This window comes from Phocoena phocoena, chromosome 3, assembly GCF_963924675.1.
Source record: "Phocoena phocoena chromosome 3, mPhoPho1.1, whole genome shotgun sequence".
Classification (NCBI taxonomy): Eukaryota; Metazoa; Chordata; class Mammalia; order Artiodactyla; family Phocoenidae; genus Phocoena; species Phocoena phocoena.
The window spans coordinates 101554781-101574272 of NC_089221.1; the positions used below are offsets into that span (position 1 = coordinate 101554781).

At 42.6% G+C, this 19492-nt stretch overlaps 1 protein-coding gene across 3 annotated transcripts in view; it reads left to right on the plus strand.

Moving 5' to 3' along the window:
- The window catches only part of SNCAIP (synuclein alpha interacting protein), a 72865-nt gene that overhangs the window by 47830 nt on the left and 5543 nt on the right, over window positions 1-19492 (plus strand). For 2 of the 3 annotated variants that reach the window (XM_065873097.1, XM_065873099.1), the window contains 5 exons: window positions 1336-1461; window positions 6433-6602; window positions 10320-10412; window positions 11048-12116; window positions 13371-13441. In XM_065873097.1, the coding sequence (XP_065729169.1) occupies window positions 1336-1461; window positions 6433-6602; window positions 10320-10412; window positions 11048-12116; window positions 13371-13441 (1529 nt within the window). The remainder of the gene's footprint in view (window positions 1-1335; window positions 1462-6432; window positions 6603-10319; window positions 10413-11047; window positions 12117-13370; window positions 13442-19492) is intronic. The other variant, XM_065873098.1, reaches the window with a different exon arrangement.

A 19492-nucleotide genomic window follows, 5' to 3' on the forward strand; every position in this document is an offset into this window, starting at 1 on the left:
GGGACGTGGAGGGTTTTACTTCCTACAAGGTCTGTCTGCTTTTGCAGCTAACACTCACCATGCTTTCCCGGGGTGCATTCTTGGTCGGTTGTAGGTATTGATTACATTTTCTCTCCTTGCTCTTTAGAGGGGTTACTCCCTGCTTGCTCGTGTAAAAAAGGTGTGGTACAAATATTCCGTCTCTCCCTGATGTCACTGATGCCTTTATAAACAGTGCCCTGTTCCCCACATGAGGGGAGAAACATGAAAGGAGCTGGCTGTTTTTATCCAGCATTCCTTTAGCAGATTAGTTGGCATGTTCAGAAGGTGAAGGCAAATTTAATCCAGAGAAATATAAAAGTTCATGACCAGTCCAAGCAAGTAACTGGAAAAGAAAATCCTTTAAAAGGCTAAGGAGAGGTTCAAGGCTATTTCAAACGCATGATCATCTTTTTAAATGTCAAATTCCACCCACTAAACTTCATGCTGTTGTTTTTACCACTCTCATATTTTTTTTAACATTATATTTAATTTTTCTATTTTAAAACAGTGAATTCCCATCCCCGTGCTTTCTCCTGAGGCCAAACGTAACATGTAAATACCACAAAAGACTCAGCGGGTAAAATGCAAACCGATTATGACAACACACACTGACTGTTCTATGTCTTTGCTTTTGAAAGGTTGTGTTCAAAGCTTTGAGTCCCCTTCCTTTAACATAGAAGAAGAGAAAGATTTATCTGTTAAAACAAACAAACAAACAAAAAACACCAACATTTGGTCAGAAAAATCAAGAGGGTCCCAGTTTTATTTCAGTGTGGTTATCTTATACTTAGCAACTTAAGATGTTGCCTCTTTCTTGTAAGCCTATTGATTGTACGGTCTGGGATTCGGAAGGCATGGTTGAAGCATGATAAACAAGTAGAAGCTAGGTATCTCAATAGTCCAAGGTTTTACAATAATATTCTTGAAGCCTCCAGATAATATAACAAAGTAACAAAAACATTGCCTTGGACTCAAAAGACTGGACTGGTTCCAACATTGACTGTCTCACTGTGTGACTGAGGAGGTACTCAAACTTTCTGTGAATCAGTTTTCCCACCTGTAGAATAAATAAGCAAAACAAGAGCGTTTCTGAGATAACTTTCTGTTCTTCAAATTCTCAGAGCATTCTTCTTTCATTAACTTTAGTCAGAGATGCAAGAATTTTCAGTTCATACTGAATGGAAATGTCCTCCTCGTAAGGTAAGCTTGGCTATATCTAAGCTTCACATGTTGGAGTTTTGTTTTCCTCTGTCCTTATATTAGACTTCACTACGTGACAGTCTGTTAATTCCAGCCTGTCCTTGTGTTTAATAGGAAAAGATTCTGCTGTGGCTTCTTCAGTTCATGCAAGAGCAGGGCATCTCACTGGATGAAGTAGACCAGGAAGGCAACAGCGCCGTTCATGTGGCTTCCCAGCATGGCTACCTCGGGTGCATACAGGTACACAGGCCCTGCTGCTCTGGAGAGAGAAATGAGTGCATCAAGTAATAAAACAAAACATGGGAATTTTGTTCACTGGGAGAATGTCTGGATTAAATCAGCTTTTCCTCTTATAGTGGATCATGAGGAGTCAAATGGTTACATTTGTATTTCCAGAAATGCACACAAACACTGGCATCAGTAGCTGTCTGGGTTTCTCCTGGAGTGTCACAGGATGTTGAAGGGGACACTTCTTGCCCTTGCAGCATTACCTTAAAACCCCAATGCTGAGGACAATGAAGTACCCCCATGTTCTCAAGACAGCAGGAAACCACTACCAGACTGACATCGCTGAGTCCGTCGCATGGAGGGTGCACCCTTCCTGCTGTCATTAGCACACTTCGCCTTCCCGGATGTCTGAAACACAGGACCAAATTTTTAAGAAAGAATGAGAAGAATTCCTCAGAGTAGCAAGCAGGAGGCTTAGGAGAGAGAGTGGTGTGGTTTTCTTCTCCCGTTCTCTGTAGTAGGACTGAGCTTCCCCAAAGCATTCAAAAAGACCCAGAACTGATTACAGGAGGCCCTCGATATTGGTCCCCTCTGCCCGTGGGCAGGCTCAGCAGGGCCTCAGTTGGCCAGCCGCTCCACCCAAGAGCCTCCGGTGGCCTCATCCCTTTAGCCCAACATACCTTGCGAACATTACCATGTCCTTTGTGTGCAGTGATGTAGAGAGGTTGGGGAGCAGAGCCACAGGAGGTGGGGAGGCCCTTCCCCCTGCCCCAGGCCACCTGGAGGTACATCCAGGAGGGCTGCTTAGAGAGCACAGGGTTCCTACAGGAAGAGGGGTTGGCCTCTCGTCCCACAGCTGAATGCAGAGCTGCACAAAGCTGAGCCACACCCAGTGCCGCCATCCTAACAGCACATAGTGGGAGGCCCTGCGAGAGTCCTCAGAAGCTTGGGGCACACGTGAATATGAAAACTGGGTATTTATTGTATACAATAGTTTACATCTGCTAATCCCAAGCTCCCAGTCCTTCCTTCTCCCACCCCCCTGTATAGCACAGGGAAATATTCAATATCCTGTGATAAACCATAATGGAAAAGAATATTAAATAAAAAATGTCTCTGTGTATAACTGAGTCACTTTGCTGTACAGCAGAGATTAGTACAGCATTGTAAATCAGCTATACTCCAATTAAAAAAATTTTTTTTTAAACTGGATAGGCTTTTTTACCTAGAAAATGTAAGGCCCTCACTGACAAAACGAAGAGAGAAGAGAGCTGAAGAGAAGGAGGGAGAGTGACAGTGTGAGGAGAGGAAAAGCTTTGAATTGGAAACAGAGTTTAGAATTGACCTGGAATTTAATTTATGAACATAAATCATAATTACCAGAGTCCAACCCGTCACACCATTCTCATCATTGAAAATGACCCAACATCTATGGGTTTGTTCCCACATCTGCCTGAGATGTAGGAAAGGGCGATTGACAACGTATGGCTGAAGGCCATGATTAAAGAAAATACTTTTACCTCACCAGATTTATACAGTTCAAAGTATGTGTATGTAAGAACTCTAAGAAAACAACACTCTTTTTCAGCCTTATTAGGTATTGTTTCTTTTATTCCAAACTCAGCGGGTACTTACTGAGGTCCTACTGTGAGCAAGGTAGACTGTATCTCAGAGAGAAAACTGGGAAGTGAGAACTTGCTCGGGAAGGTAGAGAGGACTCAGGGAATTCAGACGATGTGGAAAAGCAGTAAACGTAAGAGGCAAGAGATTCCTAAAACCGGAAAGCAGAGGTCACAGCAAAAAGCCCTCTGTAGAGTCTCCTCACATGCAACCACTCTGTGGAAAGCCACACTGATAGGAAATATTTCAAGTGTCTGGGAAGTTTCCCCACTGTTGTTGGCAAAGCGTGCATCTTCTAATTTAAGACACCAAGTTGTAAAAGGAGTGATGAGAAAAGAGAGAAATTCAAATTTTTACCAGGATCTGCAGAAAGATGAAAGGAGTAGCATTACTTTTTGTGGAGGAAAAATAATTAAATGAAGACTGAAAACTTCATTTTTCCATGTGACAAAACACTATATATTTAATAGTATTGAAGTAGACTGTTTTTATCAGCCAGTAAATGACTGCAACCCAAAGAAAACCAGCTGATATCACTAATTCTGTTTGAGATCTTACTTACTTTCCTTCTTAATATGTGAGGAGAGGCAGTCTGTCTTTTCAGAGTGTTCGTCTCTCCACTTAACACAAATGATATTTTTGGCGCTAGACACCATGGATGTGGAAACTTGAATAATCTTGGAAGCGGGTCTATCCACTGGGTGTGAGAATAAAAAAAAAAATAGGTACAAAGAGATTGAAAGTAGAAAAGGGGGTGAGCGAGGACCTTTATGAAGTGAAGAGGGGAACTGAGTATGGAAAACATTGGAAAGATAACTGCAGAGGCCAGAGTCAAGGGGAGTGATGATAGTGTGTTTATGCGGAGTCTCTGAGAGCTCAGGGTGAGGTGATCTCTGGGACACCCTGTGACGTGGGTGGCAGTGGCCTTCTGGCACCTTTTGTGGTGAGTGATCCTAAACCGAGAGGAAAATGAAGCCCCTTAATGACTTCTGAGTCTAAGTAGTCTAGGAATTTAAAAATCACAAGTATTTCTTGTGGAAAAAACATTTTCTATTACTAAAATAAATCCAGAGGTCTACAGACTGATCTTGATAGTGTCAAAAAATACGGCAGACTCTGACAGTTGATTAATATTGATGTAACAGCTTTTTGTGGGGTCTGTTGTCATCCCAGCATAAAAACAAGAGAGTTTTGATTTTTTTTTAATTAACAATGTCAGGGAATTCCCCGGCGGTCCAATGGTTAGGACTCCGGGCTTTCATTGCCAAAGGCAAGGATTCAGCCCCCGGTCAGGGAACTAAGATCCCACAAGCCGAGGTGCAGACAAAAAAAAAAAAAAAAAAAAAAATTAACGATGTCAACCATGCTCCGTCAAACCTCTCTCCCCTCTACTAATGGTATCCTGGCCAGATTCCTTAACTTTTTGCTTTTGTTTGACTATTAACAAATTTACTTCAAACCAGTTTAAAAATCTCAGTCTTACTTCTGGTTCAAAGCATTCTCCTCCCCAACCCAGATCAGACTCAGGGTGAAAGGGACTTGGTACGGGACGGAGGCATGACTGGTTTTTTACACACCACCTTAGCTCCTATTCCCCTCTCTCTTCTGGGCTCCGGTGTTGGAGACAAAGGGGAGGTATGGAGAGAAAAAGTCAGCTGTCTCTTTGCTTTACTGCCAGAGGTCATGGCATCTCCCTGAAAGTTGTCTTGCTTCTTTAGCTCACTATGGTTGGCCACTGATGCCCTCTGGGGAAGCCTTAAGAGGCTGAATCTCTGGTGGGCACGGTGGGTGGGGACTTCAGAGGGTCCTCTAGAGCCTTCCCACTGATACCTGAGACAGGAGATCTGGCCCCGACCTCACGCCCTCCTCCGCCATACAGTCCCCTCCACCTGTGTTGCACCCCACCGCCTCCTGTTGCTAAAGAGCCCTCTCCTTTTTTTTCTTTTAAATTTTTAAATTTATTTTATTTACTTATTCTTTTGGTTGCATTGGGTCTTCGTTCCTGTGCACGGGCTTTCTCTAGTTGCATCGAGCGGGGGCTACTCTTCATTGTGGTGTGCAGGCTTCTCATTGTGGTGGCTTCTTTTGTTGCAGAGCATGGGCTCCAGGTGTGTGGGGTTCAGTAGTTGGGGCACGTGGACTCAGTAGTTGTGGCTTGCGAGTTCTAGAGCACAGACTCCGTAGTTGTGGTGCACGGCCTTAGTTGCTCTGCAGCATGTGGGATCTTCCCGGACCAGGCAATCGAACCCATGCCCCCTGCATTGGCAGGTGGATTCTTAACCACTGCGCCACCAGGGAAGTCACCCAAGAACCCTCTCCTTTTTAATTGGGTGATAACAAGCTCACAGCAAGCTCCCTTCTACAACGTCTGCTCAATATATGGGACATACCCTTGCCATGGCTCGTGGTGGGAATGTGGGCCCTGCCATGACAATTCTCTCCTGTTCTTTTTATTCCTGATTGGGTAGGTTCAGCAACAGATCATGTGCGCTGCCCAAGTAAATAGGAAAAAGTAAACAAAATTCCTTCTTTTTCTTATGGGCATCCCCAACTTCAAGGGCCCACCCACTGAAAGGGACAAAGCCTCTCACCACAGACACTGCCCTGCACACCTATAAAGGAAAGGACTCTAAGGAAGAAGGAGCCTCCACCCCTTCCCAGTCTCCTTCCGAGGCTGTTGTGAGATTGATAGTAGTGGGATTGGTTGGCTGCATCGTTGTAGGCTCCAAAAAGAGGCATCTGATACTGACCACTGAAAGCTCACCAGAGGCTGTCCTTTGTGTGTGATGGTACTCCTCAACCCAACCGTGTCCCGCTATGGGCTCTGGTGACTGGTTTTGGAACAACAGGAAAAGTTCCATTCAACCTTCTGTTACAGTCATTAAAAAATACGGATGTTTACGGATAGACCTAGAGAATATCATACTAAGTAAGTCGGACAGAGAGAGACAAATACTATATGGTATCACTCGTATGTGGAATGTGAAAAGTAATACAAATGAATCTGTATACAAAACAGAAACAGACTCACAGACATAGCAAACAAATTTATGGTTACCAAAGGGGAGAGGGAGGCAGGGGGAGGAATAAATTAGGAGCATGGGGTTAACAGATACTAACTACTACGCATCAAATAGATAAACAACAAAGACCTGCTGTATAGCGTGGGGAACTATATTCAGTATCTTGTCATAACCTATGATGAAAACGATCTGAAAAAATGTGTATAAATAACTGAATCACCTTGCTGCACACCTGAAACTAGCAATATTGTAAATCAGCTGTACTTCAATTGAAAAAAATAATAAATAATGTTTAGAGGGAGGTTCTGATATGATCACATGTCTCTGCATTCTCTGACAGACCCTGGTTGAATATGGAGCAAATGTCACCATGCAGAACCACGCGGGGGAAAAGCCCTCCCAGAGCGCTGAGCGCCACGGACACACCCTGTGCTCCCGGTACCTGGTGGTGGTGGAGACCTGCATGTCGCTGGCCTCCCAGGTGGTGAAGCTAACCAAGCAGCTGAAGGAGTGAGTGACCTGTTCGTTCCATGAGAACCAAGTCTGGCTGCTCATCGTTGTGCTTAGGTTTTAGCCAGGTCTTTGGAAGGCTCCCTCCTGCTGGTCTTACAGGAATTCCCTAGTATCCTCCTCATCTTCTTTTCTTCCTCCGTCCCAAGTCCTCATGGCCAGCATTCATGCCATTTCTGCAGAGGCAAAATGATATTTAAACAAAAAAAATGCAGAGCTAGCTTCCTAAGCAGAGAACTTAAGCCACAGTGGACAAGGGGAAGGAGCCTCTCTCTGTGCTCACATCTCAGGGTCAGATGACGTGGCAGGCGCGGAAAGCACACGTGGGCATCATCCCAAACTTCTGTCCTTAACAGTCTAGCAAATCGTCAAAAGCAAGAGAGAGAGAGAAGGGCTAGAGATGGGCCAGTTTCTCAGTTTTCTCAAAAAGAAAAAATGTATATTTGGGAAATTACAGACAGGTCACCTGGTAAATATCACTGGCAAATTTATTATAAAAATTAAGCAGACGATTCATGAATCCTCAGAATTTAAAATCCTCAGAATGTAAACTTAGCGTGATGTTACTTAAAACACTCTTTGTCTAGCTAAAATCAGTTCTTTTTTGATGAGATGATTCAGCTGGTACACACTGCATACCTAGATGCCAGGGAAGCATTTCTGGAAGGCTGCCATGATATGCTTGAAGAAAGGAGGACCAGAGGAGGGGCCATCCAAGGGGTCTCCAGCAGGTTGGAGGATTAAGGAGCTGATGCTCGTCTGAGGGGACCAAGGTCAGCCCTTGGAAAACACATCAGCCAAATGACAGCTGCCATACTAGGAAGGGAATCACTGAACATCAAAAATACTACTCAAAGTAATGGTGACAGATTAGGATGACAAACCCTTAAAAATTAAATTTTAAGGAAAAAAATGAAGTTTTACTTTAAAATTATAAAAAGTATTGTTTTTTCTTCTTTCCTTGTGAAAAAAGACCTGTGGTTGGTAGGAGCCCTTAACTGATTAAAAGTGTAATTCATGCAACAATATGACAAGTCCTGAGATCCTCTGGTTCCTCGCTCAGCTCGGGGAATTGTTTTCTCTCTCTGCTTCTATTCTCTTGCCTTAGAGGTAAGAGTCTCTGTACTCCTCTGCTTCTCCCCCTGCCAGTACCTAGAATACTCTCTTTAATGAATTTAGGCTTTTACTAGGAAAAAAAATAAAATTTAAACTTTTTAGCCTTCAGAAAAAAACTAAGTTAAACAAAGCTAGCAAACTCTTTCCATGTTGGGTAAAAACAATGAAATAACTTGGTATTTTTTCAATAAAGAGAAAACAATGTATGGTAACACTAGATTTACTCTGGACATAGAAGCGTATTATCAGAATGTGCATTAAAATTAAGAAAACAGGTCAAAAGCCATAGGTTACAGAAAGTGAAATCTGTTTAGAAAACACATTAATTATTACAGAACTTGGAAAAAGGAAAACTGATTCTGATTTTAGAGGAGTAAGCAGTATTTACCGAACTCTGCAGTATTAGTGTGGTACCCGCCCCCCAACCCCAGCCGCAAACTGTCCCCCAAAGATGTCTATCACATCCTAATCCCTGGAAGGTATGAATATGTTACCTTACATGACAAAAAGGGAATTAAGGTTGCAGTTGGAGTTAAGGTCACCCTGGATTATTGGGGTTGTTCCAGTCTCATCACATGAGTAACAGTAAAGAGAAGGCAGAAAAGGAGATCAGAGAGACTCAAAGTGTGAGAAGGACTCAATCTGCTCTTGCAGACTTTGATGAGGGAGGAAGGGGCTGTGAGCCAAGAAGTGCAGTAACCTCTAGGAGCTGGCAATGACCCTCAACTGACAGACAGCAAGAAAACAGAGACCTCAGTCCTACAACTGCAAGGAACCGATTCTGCACCTGATTTGAATAAGCAGGACATAGACTTTCATCCTAGAGCCTCCAGAAAGGAAGGCAGACTGTGGATACCTCGATTTTAATCTGGAGAGACCCATTCTGGTCCTCTGACCTACAGAACTGTAAGATACACATGTGTTGTTTTAAATCACTAAGCATGTAATAATTTGTTAACAGAAGTAGAAAACTAGTACACTTAGCATCAAAACTGGTAGCAGCTCTCGTGAGCAGGGATGAGGAACTAAACAAATGAGTTACAAGTGTTCTTAAAAGGACTGCCGAGTCTTAGATACTGGCTTGAGGAAGCCCAGTCTTCTCCTTGCCAGATGTCACTGCATGTACTCAACAGCTGTCGGCTGCCTAAATTTAATTCTGTGAGAACAGATTTGGATAATAACCTTCCATCAGCCCCAGATACTCTCCTTTTCTCAGAAGTGGTCAGTCTTAGTCCTAACATTTCATCCCTAAGACCTAAGAAGTCTGTGATCTCATTTTTCTCACTCGTTCTGTGACTCACATACTGAAAACTTAATTGTCTAAGGGAGGAGCTGGCAATCTTTTCCCTAAAGAGTCAGATAGTAAATATTTTAGGCTTGTGCACCACATGCTCTGTGTCATAATTACTCAACTCTGCTTTTGCAGCGTGAAATCAGCACTCGATAATATGTAAATGAATGTGTATGCCTGTTTCAATAAAACTTTATTTACAAAAACAGGTGATGGGCTGGATTTGGCCCATAGTCTATGGTTTGCTGACCCCAGTCTCAAGAATGAATAGAAAATAAAAATACGTAAGAGCACTCTACTTTTCCCACTTTGAAATTTGGAACTGCATGTCAAGTTTTTTAGAAAAACATTTAGTGAGGGGTTAAAACAGATGAAGAAAGATTAAAAGGAGGTTAAACTCCTTTTATAGGGTTCTTAGGTGTCAGAGTGAATTATGACACAGTCAAGAAAACTATTTGGAGGCAGTTAGATGGACTGATGACAGAAATCACAAGTATGAATGGAGAAAGAAAGGACTCTATTCTCTAGATTCTAAAAAAGCCCTCAGAAAGGACTGATCAACTTTTAAGTATAATACATGAGCATGTGAAATATGAATATATAAAAATATGTGAGCATATGTCTAGTATACTAGTCTGCTAGGGCTGCTGTAACAAAGTACCACAAACTGCCTGGCTTAAACAACAGAATTTATTTTCTCACAGTTCTGGAGGCTAGAAGTCTGAAATCAAGGTGTTGACAGGGTTGGTTCCTTCTGAGGGCTGTGAGGGAGAATCTGTTCTGTGCCTCCCTCCTAGTTTTTGGTGGTGTGCTGCCAATCTTTGGCATTCTTTGGCTTGTAAATGAATCGCCCTAATCTTTGCCTTCATGTTCACGTGATGCTCTCGCTGTGTGTGTCTGTCTCTGTGTCCAAATTTTCCCTTTTCTAAAGGACACTTCATACTGTATACTTTCTACATATATACACATATATTAGGGAAACTTTTTCTATGTCATAGATATTCAAATATATTATCATTCTTAATAGCTGCCTTCACAGAAATAATTATAAATTATTTACTCAGTCTTATTGATGATCATTTAGGTTATAGTTGTTTTACTCATGTGAATAATGAATATCCTTTTGGGTACTTTTGATTGCATCCTCAGGAGAATTTCTGAATTATAAGGAGGAAGATTATGCACATTTGTAAGATTTTTAGATTTATTGCAACTTATCAAAAATCATCATGAAAAAAAATGTGTACCTGTTAATTTATGATAGTAGCAGTGTGTCAGAGAGCTTATATATTTTGGTTTGTTTTTCCCAGACAGACAATGCAACGTGTCACACTGCAGAACCAGCTCCAACAACTTCTGGAAGCCCAGAAATCAGAGGGCAAATCTCTCCTTTCTTCGCCCAGGTAATACCAGGAATGTTGGTGGTTAGAATTCTTAACTGTCTTTAATGTGTGAGCCTTCTTTTGGACTTTCTTTTAATATCTTTTAAGAAGATAACAGAAAACATTTTATTCTTATAAAGAGGAATAAAAATGAGCTATCACATGGAGAAAGGCACTGGACCTAGTGTCAGAAGACTTGAATTTATCTCTGGCTGTGCCATTTCTTCTTTCCAGGACTATAGACAAGTCACTTACTCTTTCAGAGTCTTTTATTTCTTCATCTATGGAATGGAAATAAAGATATATAGGTTCATAAGGTTGTTGAAGATGGGATCAATTGAGAAAATTTGTGCAAAATTAATATATAAACAATAAAACAGTAGTTTATTGTAGTTTTGTAAAACTATTTATTGTAGTTTTGTAAAACTACAAAAGAATAAATTTTGTAGTCAAAGCAAAAAGTATGAGGCATACTATACTGGTTCTGGTTGCCACCATGGAATGTTTGTAGATTGCTTGAAACACATATTCATTATTCTTATTTCAGTATTAGTGATTTGTAAGTTATTAGTGGCATTTAAGCCATGCAGTGATTTGTGGCTGAGTTATTTTAACCCAGTAGGAAGTCATCTCATATGTCCTTCGTCCTCTTTCAGTTCACCATCCTCCCCAGCTTCCAGAAAGTCCCAGTGGAAATCCCCAGATGCAGATGATGAGCCCATAGGCAAAAGCAAACCAGGAATCCAAGAGGGGATTCAAGTTCTTGGAAGCCTGTCCGTGTCCAGCCGGGCTAGGGCCAAAGCTAAAGACGAAGATTCGGATAAAATCCTACGCCAGTTATTAGGAAAAGATATTTCAGAGAATGTCTGCACCCAGGAAAAGCTGTCCTTGGAATTCCAGGATGCTCAGGCTTCTTCTAGAAATTCAAAAAAGACCCCACTGGAGAAGAGGGAACTCAAGTTAGCCAGGCTGAAGCAGCTGATGCAACGGCCACTGAGTGAGTCTGACACAGACTCCAACAACTCTGAGGACCCCAAGGGCACGCCTGTGAGAAAGGTTGACAGGCCGAGACCACAGCCTGTCGTGGAAAGCGTGGAGAGTATGGACAGCGCAGAAAGCTTACACCTGATGATAAAGAAACACAGCTTGGCATCAGGACGCAGGTTTCCTTTTAGTATCAAGGCCTCCAAATCTCTGGAGGGCCACAGCCCGTCCCCCACCTCAGAAAGCAGCGAGCCAGACTTGGAATCCCAGGGTCCAGGCTCAGGAACCGCGCCCCCAAGCCAGCCCTCTGGAGAACTCCCTCAGCCCAGCCCTGACAGCACAGCTGCCCAGAAAGTGGCCACGAGTCCCAAGAGCGCCCTCAAGTCCCCATCTTCCAAGCGCCAAACGTCGCAGAACTTGAAACTCAGAGTTACCTTTGAGGAGCCTGTGGTGCAGATGGAGCAAACTAGCCTTGAACTAAATGGAGAGAAGGACCGAGATAAGGGCAGAACCCTCCAGCGGACCTCCGCAAGCAGTGAACCAGGGGATCAGCTGAAAAGGCCTTTTGGAACCTTCCGATCCATCATGGAGACGCTAAGTGGCAACCAGAACAATAATAATAACTATCAGGCATCCAACCAGCTGAAGACTTCCACTCTGCCCTTAACCTCACTTGGGAGGAAGACCACAGACGGTAAGGGAAATCCAGGGAGCTCTGCTAGCAAAGGAAAGAATAAGGCGGTGAGTGCTATTTGGAGAATATCCTTTTTATTCCTTTACATTAATTATATTGTTCCGAACACTACAGATTGTTGCCCTTGGCCACCTTGAGGGCATCCCCAGGAGAATTCCAAAGGATTCATGAAAAGCCAAATTCATGTGTTTCTAATGAAATATGTCGTGTTAGAGTACATTTTGAAAATACTCTTAAGAGAGAAAGGTTAAACAAATCACAGGAGATTGTATTCTGGTCCCTAAATTTCCCTAAGTAGTTTTGATCCTTGAGAATTAGGAGTCATAGACAGGGAGGCATTTCTACAAGATTAGACTACTAATTGATATGAAATCAGGCCCTTCTTTGGCACTGACTTTGCCGCAGGAAGCCTTAGTTCTCCTCACGTGACTGGACAGTTTATTCTCGAGCCCAATTAAACAGCACATAAATAGCAACTCTGTTTCTAAACTACTCAACTTTGGAAGGACCTTTAGAATGAATACACCACAGGGACCCCCTCGTTGGCGTTTTACGACACAAGCCCCTAAGGAAGCTCTAGTGGTCTGAAGTGCTTGCCAGCGCGCAGGGGACAGCAGAGTATGCCATGAACTACATTGTGTAATTGCATTTCTTGTAAAACGATGCCCTATAATCTGGATTTAAATCCAGTGAATAGGAGATACAATCATCTTTTTAGGCAACATTTCCTACATGCTGTGTGCATGCCATGCCCTTAAAAAACATGGCATAGCAGCCAAAATGTGAAACTCTCTGAGGGACAGAAGGATCCAGAATATCCATCCTGCTAACCAGAGTCACACCTGCATCATTTATTATTTGCCATAAGGTAAAATCCCATTCCAGTGAGGTCTAAGAACTGTGCAAATTCTTTTTTGCAATACCAAAATCAAGTTTTAGTTAACATCACTCGAATTAACTGAACACAAATTTTAATTACACTGATTTCCACCGAGTTGTCTTTGTTATTAAAAGACTTTAGCATGTGTTTGCTTCAGCTAGAAAAGTCACACTTGTGCCCCAAAAACCAGGCCTTTTGGATTAAATATGTCCAAACTTACATTGCTGGAATAAAACTTTTCCAGGTGGCTTAAGGGTTCCTCTCGCTCAAGTCAGAGATCTCAGCAGTTCCCCAGGCTCCTTAAAGTATGTCTGAAGCTTCTACCCTTTAATCTGTCCTGCATGCCTCCTGTTTATGGAGACTTGTGCATGTGCTGAGCTTGTCGCATGTGTTCAGATGACTTTTAATCGCACCTCTCTAGGAGATGTACGACAGCTGCATCAATCTTTCCTCTAACACGCTGATTGAAGAGCATCTGTGTGACTATGCACGGTACGTGGTGCTAGGGGTGTATTGCTCAGCAGTGCCATGCCTTCACTTTGAACTGCATGATCTTTTACATGCCAGTCCTGGAGCACCTTTCCCAGGGGCTGACACCAAGGAAGTAGAAAATTACAACTCTTTCCCCAAATAGAAGAAGGCAGACTTGTAACTGGGCCCTAGAAAGGGAGCAAGTAACCTGTTGGAGGGGCTTCAGTCCAGCAGCAGAGGGCAGAGGAATCTACTCAGATCACAAACATGCTGTGCTTCCCAACTGACCTTGGCTTTCAGTCTTTGTTTTAATGGAGTCAAGTACCAAGTAAGTATACAAATGAAATTTCCTGCCGTGGGTAGAATGAGTCAACCTCCGATCAGAATCAGAACTTTGAAACAGAGCTGAGGTTTTCCTTCATTGCTGGTTATAGACTGAAAGCTCCTTTAGTCAGCAGTCTGCTGCCCTCAGGAGAAGTGAGGTCCTGCCATGCTCTACCTCAGTGTTTGGAACCGCAATGCTGGTCCATAAGCCGGTCTCTGAGCTCCCACCAACAAAACAATGGCCTTTCTCAAACAGAATGTTTGTGATTCAAAATGTATGCATAAAAGGATCATCTCCAAGGTCCCCAGCGGCTCAGTCTCCTCTTTGAGCAAAGTCCTTCTTCGGCACAGCTTTCCTTCGTCCCCCAGTGCCACATACAACTCCCTAACAGAGCAGGAAAGAGGAGAGGGCTAAGAAGAGAGCGGATGATGGAGAGTTAAGTCAGTGAGTGCCTCTTGACAGGTTTATTTCAGAAGAGTTAAACCCCCAACACCCTTTTAAAAGAGACTAATCATTTAAATTAAAAGAAAGCTGTGGCACGCCTTTCAGCACCCTTCCAAAATCCTCCAAAATATTTGTGTGGATGTGTGTGTGTATGTATATAATAATTACAGGTACACAAATACAAGTGAATGTGTTATGAGTGTAAATGTTAGTTCAGAATTCTAAGGTGTAAAGAATGTCACTCTCCTTTTTTTTCCCCTCTAAATCACGTTTAATCTTCTCCAGGTCTCCATTCAGGCTAGAGGACAAGTAAATCTCAGTCATTTTAGGGGGTTCCCCTAGGGGTCTCATTCATTCCGTAAGCTGAAGGAAGCACCTTGGAGCTTCAGTATTTACTGGTCACCAAAGGAGATAGAAAAAAATACCCTTTGCCTTCCCAGACACTGGTATTGGTCCACTTCTGTTTCTTCCAACCTATCTTCCCCACCCCTCTGCGTCCCCATCTTAGGTTCTGTCTTCTGGTGCCTGGAAAATTCTGCTTTTGTCCTTAAGCAGAAGTCACCAGAAATACCCTGAGGCAAGGAAGCACAAAGGCTTGGCAAACTCCTTGGGAGCGGGAAGGAGAAAACCTCTCATTTCTTCCAGGTTCCTACAGCACCTGGAAACAAGACAATTAGTATCCCAGTAGATTCTCCTGCCAGATATATTTCATCCTGTCTTCTTACAAGTAAGAGAACAAAGCTGGCAATCTACTGTAATAGGATTACAAAAATCAGAACACGAAAGGAGGTTATGAGGTTACTCAGACATCCCACAACTGGGTTAACACTTTCCTACTCAGTTTAAGGAACAGTCCTTCTGAAGGCTCAGTTTTGAACCTGTCAGATTCACTGGCTTTATGTATTAACAGAGTTTTCCTTCAGTGATAAACAGAAACCCCAAAATTATAACATTCAGTGTAGTTAAATAAACATCCAGACCCCTTCCCCTCCCTACCTTATAAATTAACTTATCCCTTATCGTGGCTGTCGTTTGGCATGTGTTCTGTGGAAAGTGAAAACCCACTAGTTTGTCCATGGCATATGGGGGAAGGTTTCTCTGATTCATCATCACAGGGGCAGGGAGAACCAGCCCAGTCCGTTCCTTAGATAAAGCAAGGGTAGATGTGTCTAGTTGAGATAAAGATTCCTCAGAGAGATGAACTAGCATGGGAACGTAGACGTGAAAAATACCTAAGTGATTCTGGTGCCTGCTTCATTTCGCCTGTGGGACCCATAGAAAGGGCATCCCCCAGAAAGATGCAAGAAAGAAAGGAACCCAAGTGTCCATCTGTCAGTGATGCCTTTAAATCTTGGCCCAAGAATTTGCTTGAAGACCACATGGTTCCTCTTGGGAGCAGGGACTGCCCGGGATCATATAACTTTGGGAAGCAATGGCAGTCATTGGGCTGGAGTTAGCTCTAAGCATTATGCTGCTGGTGGCCCTCTCAGTATAGCCCTGGGAGAAAGAGTCGGGCAGTGGACCCTTGTTCCAGGCCTATACTGGAATCACATTTTAGTTCCTATGATTTTTTTTTTCCCCTAGTAAAGGAAAAATAGGGACAATAAATACAACACTTTAAAGAATGTCAGCTCTGTGAGGGGGTTCTGTTTGCTATTTATTTTTCAAAATTGGTCACAGCTTGATAGCAAAGAATCTAAATTTCTTTTCATTGCCCTTTAAAATTAGATTCAACTCTATTACTCTGAATAGCTGTTCCAGTGTGTTTCAACTGTGGAGGATGACTTTGTTTATAACAAGCAGATTTATCTTTACTTTTTCTTATAAAGGACAAGTTGGTCTTGAATTATTACAACTCCAAGGGAATGTTTGCAGTTACTTATTTTAAAATGCCAGTAAGACATTCATTTCCCAGAGCTTACATCTATCCAAGATCTGTAACACTTGAAGTGAGCGTTGATTCTAGTTACTGATAGGCAGAGGGCATTAACCCCTGGCCACCAGTGGTCACATCCCCTTTGACCACAGAGGCACTGTAGCCTGAGGGGTTAGCAACAGGAAACCCCTAATCCTAGCACCAACATGAGAGTAGACTCCTTAAAAAGACATTAAGCAATAAACACCACTAGTGTGGGTTTTACTGCCAAGGAATTAGCCACACTGGGAATTATACATCCGGACCCAAGAGCTAGTAGCCCATATTCTACATAGATGTCAAGATTGTTCAACAGCCACTTCAAAGAGAGTGGTAGGTTTGGCCTGAGTTGATGTGAGGGTATGTCAGTGGTCATCTGCTGTGCCCAATAGGTCAGAGTTCAGGGTACCCCTACCACCAGCGTACACACACACACACACACACACACACACACACACACACATACACATATTTCCGTCCTTATTGTCAGTACCTATTACTAAACAGAAAAATGAGCAAAGACATGGAAGACATTGGGAAGGTAGAGGTGAGGCCCTGGCTGAAACCTGTCCCGAGTCGAGCATACCCTCAGCCCCACTGAACAGCATTTCCAGAATCATGATGGAAAATGCAGTCAGCACAAAAAGGAATCCCTGGTAAACAAAGGCATCTTTGCCATAATTTCTCTGGATATAATCAAATAACCACATTTTAATCTTAAATTTTTGATCTTAAAGTATTTTCATAGGCTTTTTAAGGATCTTGAAGGGATAATTATATAATTACCTAGTCATAGGTATGTTACCAAGCTAACAGAGAGTACGTTGATTGCATAGTTCTAGAGTGAATCCCCTGGAGCAGTCTGAATCTTACCAATGTAACAGTTCAGAAAAGTTTGTTAGAATGCTAGTACTAAAAGGGCACTGAGTAACGCTATAGACATTAGAGTTTCTGCCCCAAAACTGTACTTTCAAGTTCTAATCTCTGATCTAAAGTATGTTTTTCTGTGTTTTCATGTCTAATATAGAGCTAGTATACTAGCTCTGGGGTCCAGAGCCGATGAGTCAGGAGGAGTACCATGGTGTACCTGGGGTGACCACCTCTGCTCCAGAAACCCCTAGAGCCTGTCTGGTCTCCTTCCCCCGCACCCGTCCCCATGTTTCCCCGGTGTTCTCTGTTTCTCCTGCCCAACTCTTGTCCCGCCCACCCCACCTCTGCCTCCCTAGGGTTCACATTCATTTCAGAGAGAAAACCCTTATTTCATATGGAAGCTTTGTCCCTATGACGTGGGGGAAGGAGATCCGAATCTTGAACCATTTCTCCAGATTACATTCATTAAGTGACAGCTTCTCCTTTGAAATGGATCACAATTTTGCATTGTCCTTGGCTGTTGCATAGGAGAACCTTGTGTGTGGAGGAAAATGCCCATGTTATGGGGGATTGTTAAAATATTCAGATATCTCCAGTGTCTGGGCACAGCTTAGCAAACTTTATAAAAGCTGCCAGAGTTCGCAAGATTCATGAGAGCATGACTCACAAATGGGGTTTCTATTCATAAGGTCCTTATACCCTCTGGGAAAAGGAGAAAGGGTGTTCCATCACAGGAAGACAGTAGAACAAGGTTTAGTATCAAAATTTAATGAGTTGAGACATAGAAAAAGCTATTGCAACTAAGACCCCATGTTCTATCTTAAAGCACTGCCCTTGGAAGGCAAGAAATAAACATGTAGAACACCCATGAGCTATAGGTAGGAGGGTACGGGGGGAAATCTGCCTTGGAAACCAAAATTATCCCACTAGAAATACATTCTTTCAGCATGCTAATCCTGGTTTAAGTGTAGTCCCAATAGTTACGAACAGACAACTCCCTTCTTCCACCTCCAGCTTCCTTTCCTCGCCCTCCCCGGTCTGGTTTTGAATTGTGTAATTCCAAAGGGGATGAATATAGAACCCATGTCATATTTGCACCACATGTCTGCCACCACTAGAGTGTCTGCACATTAAAAGAGCTGGGCCTGTCTATAAACTTTCTTAAGGCTGGACTTTTAAAGAAGCAGCAAGTCATTGAGGTTTAAAAGTATCAGGTAGAGACTTTACTCAAACGCCTTCCAGTACCTTCACTGAGAATCTCTGCTCCAACCACAGCCAACTGGGATTTTCCTTCCCATGCTGAGAAAAGTGCAGCTATATGACTCTCCTGGATGTCAGATCCCTGGATTGCCAGTGCCCTTGTTTCAGTGATGTCCTTAGCAATAAACCATGCATTTTGCTGTGCCAAAATAAGGCATGTCCCTTCATTCAGCAAGATCATAATCAAGAGAAAACTAAGAGAGGATATAGTTAAAACATGGTCAACTCGATGAAAGGTATAACTTCCTGACACCGGTGACCCTTGGTGGCACCATCATATCCAAGTCTGTACCCCAATGTCTTAGCTTGGTGCCTGGCACATGGTAAGGATTTCAGAATATTTGGAGAGAGAGGGAGAGCTAGAGAGAGGAAAAGGAGGAGAAACAAGGAAAAGAAAACTAAAAAGGACCAAGCCTGTCATCCCACCGAAAGGATGGTGTGCTCTATAGAAATCTAGGCCTTTTGATTACAAGTCTACCCTCCTACAGTGAGTTTCATATTGGGTATTTCAAGTATATGTTTTTATTCTTTGAACCAGAATCTCATTTTTTTTAGTAGATGGCATTTATAGATATGCTCTCAGTGAAGCTCTGAAGGAGATCACAAAAGTAGCTAAGTAAGTCTACCTGTTTTGTCTATCATTGGAAAATGTAATGCCTACCCGTGGGCCATTTTAGGCAGAGTCTCTAAAATAACTTGCCATCTGGTCACCCTGGGCTGTAGAAATATGGAATCCATGCCTAGATGAGTCAGCAAGTTAGATTACTTGAAAAACTGTTATTTAAATTTAAGCCTTCTTTCCAATTTTGGTCACAGAGAATGTGATTTCATATCCAAAAATGAAATCAAGGAGCAGCAAATTATCTGAATAATTCATGCCAGAATTACCCAAACACTTTTGCCTTTTTTCTTTCTTTTTTTTTTGAATACTGGTAATTGAGGACTAAGTAATTGAAGGGTTCAGGGAGACTTGAATCATCCTGATATAATTCAGATAAATGCCTCAAATTAACATTTTACTTGGTATTGACTCAACTCTAATCATGCTGGGTTTTGTCCTGCAGAAAGTGTTTTTAGTGTTTTTGAGCAGAGCACCCCTTATATTAAAGTAGAGATACTCCATCCATGGGTAAATGATGATGATATTCTTAGACTACAACCTAAGATTTTTTAAGTTTTATTTATTTTTAGTTTAATTTTGGCCGTCCCTGTGCCCAACCTACTCCGTTCTCTATTCCTACTCCCCCGAGTCAACTGC